The sequence below is a fragment of the Babylonia areolata genome, chromosome 19 (genome assembly GCF_041734735.1).
Source record: "Babylonia areolata isolate BAREFJ2019XMU chromosome 19, ASM4173473v1, whole genome shotgun sequence".
In the NCBI taxonomy this organism is placed as follows: domain Eukaryota; kingdom Metazoa; phylum Mollusca; class Gastropoda; order Neogastropoda; family Buccinidae; genus Babylonia; species Babylonia areolata.
Window position 1 is genome coordinate 4,801,863 of NC_134894.1, and position 12,500 is coordinate 4,814,362.

At 42.7% G+C, this 12,500-nt stretch overlaps 1 protein-coding gene across 6 annotated transcripts in view; it reads left to right on the forward strand.

Moving 5' to 3' along the window:
• LOC143293398 (hydroxylysine kinase-like) overlaps positions 1-12,500 on the forward strand; it is a 33,395-nt gene that overhangs the window by 1,236 nt on the left and 19,659 nt on the right. The window contains exon 1 of one of the 6 annotated variants that reach the window (XM_076604223.1): positions 6,665-6,751. The exons of 1 other annotated variant lie outside the window; for it this stretch is intronic. Coding sequence is in view for 1 of the 5 variants with exons in the window: in XM_076604220.1 (XP_076460335.1) it covers positions 12,456-12,500 (45 nt within the window). In the remaining 4 variants the exon portion in view is untranslated. Of the gene's footprint in view, positions 1-6,664; positions 6,752-9,067; positions 9,418-12,410 lie in introns of those variants that run through there. 4 more of the 6 variants (XM_076604227.1, XM_076604226.1, XM_076604224.1 and 1 more) reach the window with 4 other exon arrangements.

Below are 12,500 nucleotides of genomic sequence, written 5' to 3' on the forward strand. Positions count from 1 at the left end.
ACACACACACACACACACACACACGCACGCACGCACACACACACTCGCGCACACACACGCACGCACGCACTCACGCACACAGACACAGTGTCTATCCACATTCAGGGCGAAATAAATCACATGTTACGTTTCTCAAAATATGGATATTTTGTTCTGGTAGGTCAGATGTGGAAATTCTCTATAAGCCTCATTGAGCTAATTAACTAAACCCTCCCCCCTCCCCCCCCCACACACACACTCCCTTTCCCACTCTACATACATCCAAAGTGAGCTGACATGGGTGATGCTGGAGAACAAGGAAGCCGAGAGTGCTTATAGATAGGTTTTAAAAAGATGAGTTTTTAGTGATGAGCGAAAAGCAGAGATAGAATCAGATGCATGGATATGATGAGGAAGGTTGTTCCAGATGTGAGGAGCAGCAAAGAGGAAAGAACGTTCACCATAGGTTCTTATATTGACACGAGGATCTTTCAAAAGGTAACAATCAGAGGAAGAGCGGAGATTTCTTGCGGGAGTATAAACACTGATAAGGTCAGAAAGATCTGCAGGTCCTGCGGAGTGGAAAGCAGAATAGCAGAGACACGCAACTTTGTATTCAATTCTCGCTTCAATAGGGAGTCAATGTAGAGTTTGGAGGTGAGGAGAAATGTGATCAGTGCGTGGGACTCTGAGAGAAAGACGGGCAGTATTGTTTTGGAGTATTTTAATTCGCTGAAGAATATTGTGTGGACAGCCAATGAGAAGAGAATTACAGTAGTCGATTCGTGACAGCACAAAAGCAGAAATAAGAGTTTTAGTAGTTTCAACAGAAAGGTACTGACGGATACAGTTGATGCGACGAAGTTCACGACTGACTATGCGTATCAGATTTACTACGTGAGCATACATGCTGAGGTTTGAGTCAAGAATGACTCGAAGGTTCCTTGCTGATTTAGAAAACTGAACTGTGGCATCACCAACCACAATCGAGGCAGGAAAAGAAGATGTGGACATTCTTGCAGAGGAAATAATCATACCTTCAGTTTTGTCATTATTTAACTTTAGTTTGTTGAATGTCATCCAGGATTTAACATCGAGAATACAATCCTGCATTGACAGGATCAGACTGTGTACTTGGTTTAGTTCTGCAGACTTTTGTAGCTGAGTATCATCAGCAAAAGAGTGGTGAAGAACAGAATGGCCAGAATTAACATCAGAAAGAGGAGCAGTGTACAGAACGAACAGAACGGGGCCCAGGACAGAGCCTTGAGGTACACCATAGGAGATCAGGGTTGGATCAGACAAAGTTATTAACAGATACAATCTGGAAGCGGTTGGATAGATATGAAGAAAACCAATTCAGAACTGTTGAGTGAATCCCAAAAACATGTTAAAGTTTGGAAAGGAGTATACTGTGGTCTATTGTGTCACAGCCGAGAGATCGAGCAAAGTTAACAGACAGTTTACATTCATCAACAGACAGTAACAGGTCATTAGCTACTTTCATCAAAGCAGTTTCAGTGCTGTGGGAAGATCCATATGCTGACTGAAAAGAAAAGAACGGGTTGTTTAGTGCTAAATGGTCTGAAAGTTGTGTGAGAACAATTTTTTCAATAATTTTGGACACAAAAGCAAGGTTGGATACAGGGCGAAAACTGTTGAGGTCATTTTGAGGTCCAGAGTGGCTTTCTTTAGCAGGCGCTTAACAAGTGCAGTTTTGTTTGCATCAGGGAAGACACAAGAAATTAAAGCATCATTTATAAATTTTGTAAGTGCAGGCAAAACAAAATCCAAGCACTTTTTCAACACACTAAGTACATCTGTCTCTGAAACAGGTGTGAAAGCAACAAAAGGAACACCTTGAAATTCTTTTCCCAAGGTATGTGACACAACTGACTGTGAATCCAGTTCTTTCATGAGGTTAATTTTTTAGCAGAAAAAATCTGAGAAGACACTGGGCAGTACTGAAAATGGATAGAAGGAAGCAAAGAAGATTTTGTTCTGCCACAAAGCTTATTTGTAATGCAATATAGTTCTTTGTTTGATTTAGCTTCGGAGATCTTGGTGTTGAAAAACAGTCTTCGCTTTGTGCACAAGAAAGGTAACAAAGTTCTTGGCTTTCTGGTAGATTTGTTTGTAGACTGTTAAACCAGATACCTTCCACTGCGCTTCCGCATGTCGCCTCTCTCTCTTCGCTGCTAGCAGTTCCTCACCAAGAAGCCCAAACCATGGACACGACACCCTTCTGGACGACACCCTGCAACGTGATGCAGGGGCGTGCTTGTCCAGTGCTGCCTGAAGGGCAGTGTTGTACTGGTCAGCTGAACAGTCCAAAAAGCACTCAAGTCCTGATTTCAGGTTGTCGCGAAAAGCTGCTCTGTCCATAGCACGAATGTTGCGTACTGCGATACAGTGTCACAGGAGGGGAGGTCTATGTCAAGGTCACTAACTACACACAAATGGTCAGACTCTAAAGTCATGATTCACATCAGACGATCGATGAACTCCATCACTGGGCCTCTCAATCACCAAATCAAGAGTATGACCATGCTTGTGGGTAGGTCCACGCACAGTCTGAGAAAGGTTGTACATGTTTAGAAGTTCCAAGAATTTTACAGCACTACGATCAGTGGAACTGTCAACATGAAAGTTAAAATCCCCTAAAAGACACAGATTTCCACGAAGACAGTTACAGTAGTCCAAAAGATCAGGAAACTGTTCAAAGAACATGGTCTCCGTTAACTTATTAACAGAGGTGGGCCAGGGGCGATACACACACATGAAGTGCAGCACGCTGTGCTGGGAAGTGAGGGGCACTTGAAGCAATTCAAAGGATGAGTGGGTGAAAGAAAATGTGGAGGTGATGGTAAGGTGGGGAGTGAGAGTGTCTCTGTAAATGACTGCAATACAGCCGCCACGACCAGAGGCATGAGTTCAGAGGGAGTGACCTGATGGCATAACCACTGGGGGCAAGATCAACACATACTGCTTCGTCTCCACGGGGCTTGAGCCACGTCTCCACAATAAACAGTAAATCAACGTTGTTGTCAACAATGAAAGAAGAAATAGAGGTGCTTTTCTCTCTGCAGTTGGGACCAACAGACTATGCGTTGAAAGATGCAGACAGCCTTCGATTGTTGGACGAGTGGGGGTGGAGGGGAATGGAGATCAGGTTGTTGAAGTTCACAGAGGGAAGAAGTTTGATCGGCGATCGGTCATCGACTGGACAGGGGGAGCGGAGGACTCGATGTCTTGTAAGTACAAGCACTGGGATGGACCTACTGTGTAGAAATCTCCGACGCACACCTCGAAACGGCCGTCGCTTTCTCTTCTTCGATGAACATGAAGCCCACTGATCTGACTGCAGATCTGAGCATGGAACTGGGCTGTGAATACCAAGATGACAAAGTTTGTCACACACGGACAGAGTAAGGTTAGACCGCGTACACTGAAGCGACAGTAATTCAGTTCTACTGTAAAACACTCGAGTGGTCGGCAACGGCACTGGACAACTCTGCTCTGCAGTTTCTTCCGCACGTTCAGGTTGCTTGTTCAATGATAGACAGCCGAGCAGCTCAGCGTAATGGATAAAGAAGAAGAAAGTGAGGTTGACAAATCGAACCATAAGTCCTTTGTGGTCAAAAAGCGACAGACAATACACCAAAATGTCCAGCGTTCCATCAGTAAAAGACTGCCACACTCACAATCACGAAAGCACTGTAACTCACACGCAGACATACATTCAACACCAGAGCTATTCCCTAAAGCACATAAGGCGACGGGAGAAAGTTAAATATATTGCAAGTTGTGTGAAAACAACATATTCATGAATATTTCCTTCATACTGAGAAAACGTATCAAACAAGCAAATCATACAAACATATCAAACGAAGCAAATCCACAAAACGAAAAGCAAACCTATAAACGGTAAATCCACAAAATTAATTAACTAACAATAAAGCATTACAAAGTTAACAAAAATGTTCAGCGTCTGGTGTACATACACACATACATAAAATACATCTATCAATCCATCCACACGCACTCGCTTCTACAACACTTATGCTAAAATCAGTTCACACACACACACACACACAATCGCGCGCACTTGCAAAGGGACAGAGAGACAGAGCGAGAAGGGACTGAGAAGGAACCTACCACAAAGAAACAACCTAATCACTGATAAAATGACGTGACAGGCCAACGCAACAACCTGAACCACAACACAAACTGTGGTACCGATTTCACAGATTACACAATCGTGTGTATGTGCACGCTTGTGTATGAGTTGCGTGTATTTGTCTGTGCTTACGTGCATGCATTCCTACGTGCATGTCTGAGAGAACGTGTGTGTGTGTCGGGTTCTTTGTTGTTTGTTCACGTCCATTCGGTAGATGTGCGTGTCCTCTGCATGGGTCATCTTTTGTACTGATTTTTTGTTGTTGTTGATGACAAGTCATATATACATGTGTGTGTGTGTGTGTGCGTGCGTGCGTGCGTGTATGTGTGTGTGTGTGTGCGTGCGTGCGTGTATGTGTGCATTCGTGCATGCGCGCGTGTATGTGTGTGCGTATGTTCATCTGTGCATGCGTGCGCGCGTGCTTGTATGTTGACAAGTGAGTTTTGATGTGTGCGCATACACACACACACACACACGCTCGCGCGCGCGCATGCGCGAATAATTAAGAGTAAATTTCACAACAAACTTTGCCAGGCACAACTCTCTCCTTCGTGCGCTATGTGCATGCTGTGCACGGGACTTCGGTATATCCGAATGACTAGCGTCCAGACCATCACTCAAGATCTGGTGAAGGGGAGAGGAAAAGACTGTCGAGTGCAAGCGTGGGATTCGATGCCGTAATCTCAGGTTCTCTCCCTTCGTCATGCGAGTGTATTACCACTAGGTCACGTTATGTTGACGACGACCCGATGTGTCACTTTTGTTGGTTGTCCTTATAACACTGGTGGAATTACTGATGAAGACAAAATAACAACAGAAAAACAATACCCCCACTGAATGAAAAAAATAAAGGAATAAAACAACAACCCCACAATATGTATATGTGGGTATATATATATATATATATATATATATATATATATATATATATATATATATACATACATACATACATACATACATACAATACAATAATAGAAAAAAGAGAGACAACACAACAGTTTGATGCCCGAACGGTTTCGACCACTGGTCTTTATCAAGGGCGTTTACTGGTTTACTGGTATGTCAAAATGCAACACACACACCAACATTGAATAAGTGCAAAAAGAAGAATTTAAATGACAAAAAAGCAAATAAGTGAACAAAGCTCATAATATATATATATATATATATATATATATATATGTGTGTGTGTGTGTGTGTGTGTGTGTGTGTGTGTGTGTGTGTACATATATATATATATATATGTATGTATATATATATATATATATATAACGAATAAATAAATATGACAAGCAACGTCCCACAACGGCTTTATTGACTAACATCGATCAATCGCCACCTGTAATTAAAGTCACAAGTCCTCATCACGACACATTACTCGCTGTCCGTTCACTGACCAGCACGTTGTCGACACACGTCTGTCGCGAACAGGTGCCCATCGTGTGGCGGTATCACACACACCACACAACAAGCCGACATTCCTGATAAAGAGATCCCGGCCGGTGTAGCTACATATTACGAACCCCATACGTTGTTGTTTTTTTTACCTCCCGAGGGTCAAATCTGGCACGTCCGGATTAATCTCAGAGTCTATGTTTTTAATCTCTTTTTTATGGTGCGCATGATAATTTTATGTTGGCGTTAACAACGAGCCTGTGATTGCACAATTTTATTTCCATGTGGATTAATAAAGTGTTTTTGATTTGGTTTGATTTGATATGTAGTAGACTGAACTGGAATGATCCGCCGGAGGAGGCGGGGGAGTAAACTTCCAGCTTGTCGTATGGATTTTACCCCCACACCTCGCAGCTGACATGGAGGTGAATAATTATAGGTTATCTTGAGATGACCCCAGGAATGAATTTGATCCGGTTAAAACTAATACAGATTCGTCAAGTAGAACTTCCCTATCTTTGCTGAGCAAACGCATAGTAAACAATGGCAAAATATTGGGAACACAAACCGAAAGAACGGAAAAAAAGAAAAAAGAAAAATACTCACTTGCTATAAGCATAAATAAAATGGAGCAGTGTGGATGAAAGTCACGCATTCCATTATATGCTGCCAAATCACTGTCACTAAGCATCTCAACATAGCGAAATCCAAATTCAAGACTGTTTCCCTACAACAGCTGGGCTGCTTTTTTGTTCAATTGCCTTGCTGGACTGGTCATGATTTTAGTTATGGAGAAGAGGGGGAGGGGGCGAGGGGGGTCAGTACTTGAAAGGCCAGCCCAGAACGATGCCCCCACCCCACCCCTCATCTCTTTCAATAGATTCACTAAACCCCTAGAAACGGGGTAATTTCTAACTTGGCCCCAAATGATCCCGGGGATCAATCCATGTATGGGTTCGAGGTGTTCGTGGGATCAGTCGAGACGGGTCCGGAATGACTCCAGGGTAAAATCTAACAGGGTGTAGTTTGAGACCGAAACACCGTTTCGGGGGCATTTTTTTTCTCGCAACACCATGTGCGTTCTTTATCTGCGTTTGGCCAAGAGTTGTTCTGACAATGCACAGACTCTGCTGTCTTGTTGGTGTCCGTGGGTAACACACGTTCGTACAACACGCAGCAGCAAAGCCGAGTAAGGTATTTATGGCTGTAGTTCTTGAAACATATTTTATTGGATATTTATATTGGTCTACGAGTTTTTGTTCTTCAAACTTTTTTTAGCATGTTCGTACTATGTAATTCTCGAAAACATTTTTATCTCCACGTCTTTTTGAAAGTGAGAGACAGAGACAGAGAGGCAGAGAGAGACAGAGACAAAGAGACAGAGAGAGAGAGAGTCTCTCTCTATGTGTGTGTGTGTGTGTGTGTGTGTGTGTGTGTGTGTGTGTGTGTGTGTGTGTGTGTGTGTGTGTGTACCACAAATAGAAACGTGAAGTGAACCAAAGTAAAACGACAATATTTTGTTTGACATCAGAAAGATTCGTCGCTGTACATTTTTTTTTTTTTTTTCATAATAATCAGATGTTTTTAGTTCTTAAATCGTTTAGTAACTGTTAAGGAATTTGGTTCTTTTTCTTCTCGTTCGTCAGATCGTAATTTGCTTCAATATGACAGGTACATTTTTTAAAGGTAAGAAAATCGCCCGTGAGCAAGCAGTGATCGATAGAAATGATTAGGAAACTAAAATTATCTCTGAATTTATTTGGAATGTTTTGATATCATGGTAATAATACCAGTATCAGTATCAGTAGCTCAAGGAGGCGTCACTGCGTTCGGACAAATCATATACGCTACACCACATCTGCCAAGCAGATGCCTGACCAGCAGCGTAACCCAACGCGCTTAGTCAGGCCTTGAGAAAAAAACAAAAACAAAACAAAAAAACAACCAGTTTTGTTTCATGGTTCTAAAGTTTGAGAGATCCTACTACTGACATTAGAAAAGAAAATATTCCGACTGAATATAAATATACAAACTCTTAGGATTTATGGTGAAACGAGCATTTACTTTATATCTGTGCTCGTAAAGACAAAATGATCAGCAGACAGTAACACACCCACATTCACCCCCCCCCCCCCCACACACACACACACAGAGAACAAAACACGCATAGTTCAGTTCAACTTATACGTTCTCCAGCAACCTTTTTTTTCCATCATGCTTTGTCTGTTATGCCTCGAATGTGATGAACTGTTTGTGTGAAAAATATTCCCCAGCGCCAAATGACTCGATGCTGTCGGTCGCAAGCTTCACTTCATGTTAACAGACGTGTTCACTTCAACTTCCAGCAGAGGACAAAGTTGAGTCATTGTTCTATTGCCCAGGAAAATGGCTGCAGCTCAAAACATTTTTGTTACAATGTTAAAAACAGTAACAGTCTTTTTAACATGACCCTTTGTGGCGGTGCACTGTCTGGTCAACTGCAGTCGCCAGTGGTAGTGCACTGTCTGGTCAACTAAAGTCGCCAGTGGTAGTGCACTGTCTGGTCAACTGCAGTCGCCAGTGGTAGTGCACTGTCTGGTCAACTAAAGTCGCCAGTGGTAGTGCACTGTCTGGTCAACTGCAGTCGCCAGTGGTAGTGCACTGTCTGGTCAACTAAAGTCGCCAGTGGTAGTGCACTGTCTGGTCAACTAAAGTCGACTAATGGCGGTGAAAGGGTGAGTTTGAAATCAGAGTGGAGTGATGGCCTAGAGGTAACGCGTCCGCATAGGAAGCGAGAGAATCTGAGCGCGCTGGTTCGAATCACGGCTCAGCCGCCGATATTTTCTCCCCCTTCACTAGACCTTGAGTGGTCGTTTTGACGCTAGTCATTCGGATGAGACGATAAACCGAGGCCCCGTGTGCAGCATACACTTAACGCACGTAAAAGAACCCACGGCAACAAAAGGGTTGTTCCTGGCAAAATTCTGTAGAAAAATTCACTTCGATAGGAAAAACAAAACTGCACGCAGGAAGAAGAAGAAAAAAAAAAGGGTGGCGCTGTAGTGTAGCGACGTGCTCTCCCTGGGGAGAGCAGCCCGAATTTCACACAGAGAGATCTGTTGTGTTAAAAAGAAATACAAATATAAATACAAAATGTCGTTTATATGCATGACAAAAAATTCTTACTCCTACCACCAACCACACACACAAAACTACAACAACCCTCCCCCTCCCCCACCTCCCTCCCCCCTCCCTACACACACACCGGGCCTCTCAGCTGAAGTGGAGTTAAACTTGAGTCAAGTTATTCAGGGTTGACTGGTTTGCGTTGCTCGAGGTGGGCTTGGGGCGGGGGAGGGCTTCAGTCCTGTCGACACCTTCCCATTCCTCCATTCTAGTCACTCACGTTAATGGCATGACTAGAATTGTCGCCGTGGTGTCTCTCTATTGACAGGGTCCGTAGTGTGTGTGTGTGTGGGGGGGGGGGGGGGGGGTTGGGGGGGCGGCTGTGGCCCCGTTTTCTTTCAGTCTCACTGTACAGCATTGGACCGTGACCTAGGCTAGCAGAAACTGTGTAGCTATTGAAACCAGTTGGTTACTACACAGCACTGGACTATACAGTACGGTAGTGGAAACTAGTTACTATTGAAGGCCGGTGGTTAAGCACTGCGACGCGGTGGCCGAGTCAAAAAGAGAGAGCGCCTGTTTTGGTTCGCTTGAAAAAGACTTGTGTATGTGTACACACTTGTGTATTCTGTACATCCATCTGAGTGCTTGAGAAGAAGCAGGGAGACTGAGGAGGAAAAGGAAGGAAGGAGGAGGAAGAACAGGCGAAAAACAACAGGCTGTCTGTTACTTAGTGCAGTGGAAAACCAGGTCAGGTCAGACAGAACACTTTTTTTTTTTCATCATTTCATCATTGTCTTGTGTGTGCGTGTGTGTGTGTGTGTGTGTGTAGTCTGTGCATGTGTGCGTTAGTATTAGTTGTGTCAGTGTATGTGTGTGCGCGTGGCCAGGGTATGTGTGGGTGGGTGCGGGTTGGAGGTGGAGTGCGCGTGTGTTAGTATGAGTCAGAGATACAGAGTGACAGAGACATCGAGAGAGAGAGAGAGAGAGAGAGAGAGAACACTGAACACTGAAATGTTTAATGTCATTAGCTGAAAAGTTATAGTGACATAGTAGGTACTAATCAGAACAAAATGATGCAAAACAGAAAAAAAATGGAACAGAAAGGGGGAAAAAAAAAGAATCGAAACAGCCTAAACTAATAAGAGACTTGCGACACTTTGGCACTTTGTCACGAGAGAGAGAGACAGACAGACAGACAGACAGACAGACAGGCATAACTCCAGCAGGCACCACAAACCCGCTACCAGCGAATCAGGGATTCGCCGTCTCTCTCCCGACACACACACACACACACACACACACACCTTCCCGTCTAATAATACAGACACGCATGAAGAATTAGATGTGGATCCATATGATACAGATCTATGGGAAATAAGAGTGTTTTGATAATTTCTAAAGTGCTTCAAAAGGCTTTCAGTTAGGATATATAATATATTGTTTTGCCCGGGCTTCACCTCCAGTGGATCTGCTTTGTGAAAACTTGTGATCACCCTATCGTGCTTTAGTTTGACTTTTTCGGCAGAACTGATTCGTAAAAGGTTAACTCACTCAGTACGGCCAGTCCTCTCTTCTCCTCTACACAGACCCCTCGGATGTCCAGTGGGTGTCTGAATGACCCAACCTTTAGCTTCCGTCGTCAGAATTGTGGTATTCTTTGTAAACATTCACGTCTTCAGTATAAGAGCCTTCCGCTTGCAATATTTTGATGATGGTAAGTGGGGTGAAACGCTGTTAACGTCGTCTCTTTCGCCGTTCGTATGGAGAGAGTTAATGTTCAACGAAACTGCACTTGCAATTATTTATTCGACGGCATGGTATTGCTAAGATTTATTAGGTGATACTTCTTTACAGCGTTTTGTAGCTTCTTTTTTCCCCCTTTTTTGTGTACTTTTTTTCAGCATAGCACTGTATTGTTCAGCTTTATTCAGCTTCATTCTGTTGATACAGAACTGCTGCAATGTTCGGCTTTAATCAAGAATACTTGCACTGCAAATGAATTTTTCACATGTCTTTAGAAATGCGTGGTTAAAACGTTAATGATTCATAAATAATAATAAAAGTAAAATTTAAAAAAAAAAAAAAAGATTCAGAATGATTCGCTCAAAACATGATACTGCATTACATTTTTTCATTCATTAAAACCGCGTGGCTGAATAGTTCATCATTCAATCTAAAAGAAAAAACTAATTCAGAAAGAATCATTCGATACATACATACAACGCTGCATTTGATTTTCTTTCTTCTGTAGACCTTTTGTGGCTAAAAAGTTATATGTTTAATAGTAAAACTGCTTCAGTTTTGAATCATTGCCGCGCGCGCGCATTTGTGTGTGTGTGTGTGTGTGTTGTGTGATTGGGTTGACAGACCTAAAACAATAATTAACAAACTTTCTTTTAACGAGCATATAGACATGATAGTTAAGAAAGGCCATCAACGTGTAGACCTGTTGAGAAAGCTTAGAGCTTTTGATGTTAAGTCCAGATATACTACAGAACATATATATAGAAGTCTTATCGAAAGTTTTTCAACTTTAACATTGTTAGTATGGAAGTATCAGTATGAAAAATAAAGATAGGCTAGCTCGAACTGTGAGCATGGCTGGCAAAATCACTGGAACAAAACAACTGCCATTGGACGACCTATACCACCAGGCAGTGGGGTGGAAGGCTGTCCAGATTACAAATGATTATTCATACCCCTTGTACCCCTGTTTTGAAATGCTTCCCTCTGAGGCCCTATTCAAGACAAAATTCATTTTGCCTTCAGGCAAGTTATCTTTGACATGGTTGGGACCCGCGGGTTCAGTTTACCTTGAAGGATAAGTTATCTTTGTATTCACGACATGCGCGCAGTTCGCTCAGACAACTAACCCATCGTCATTTTTGTTTTGTTTTTTTGTTTGTTAATCCCAATGATTCCCTTCTGCTCATGCTCTCAGTTTCACTTTTCATCGCACCAAACATTGTCGAGAGAGTTCGCAAAACACGTGATATCCGTAAAGCACGACTGTTTTCCCCATTTAAAAAAAAAAAGAAAAAAAAGAAAAAAAGAAAGAAAGAAAACTGCTGCAAAACGATCCGCCATATTGACCTCTGCTTGTCAGCCTTCGGGTCGCGGGAAGACTGTGTTCATGAATACTGGATATTGCTTACCCTCGGGCAGTTTGCCTTGCCTCAGGCAGATTACCCGCAGGTACACACTTACCCTCAGGCACGATGTTCTCTTGAATACAACCCCTGGTGGATAAAATGCCACTTGCAATGAAAAACGTGTTTTAAAAAATCCTTTGTTCCAACAGCATGTTTTAAACTACCCTTTGCTCTGACTAAATTCAACTGTCGAACACTATGATTGATATTTGAATATCTGTTTGAATATCTTGTTATTCACAAATTCAGCTTTTATTTGCATGCCTGTGATCTATATCTAAATCCTATGTCCTTTATTTAATAAATTACGTGATCTATTCATTGAATATTTTATGTATGAAGTAGTCTTAATCTCCGACTGACTTGTTTTTAAACTTGGATTGTAGCCCTTGATGTGAGTGTGTGTGTGTGCGTGCGCGCGCGCGTGCGTCGGTGTGTGTGTAGAGGTTTCCTTATTATATTAACGGAGAGCGCGATGTGCCACGATCGTGGCTCTGTTTACATAAGGTCCGACATCGTACGGCTATACTCGGCAGCCTTCGTAAAACTGCCTCGTTCTGGTGTTACTGCCTCCCTGCTTGTGTTTGCACAAACTTTGACGAGTTTATAAGTCCTGATCTTCGTACTTTTTGTAAACAATGAGTGACACTGAAGTTGACAAAGCTCAGGAAATGAGTGACCTT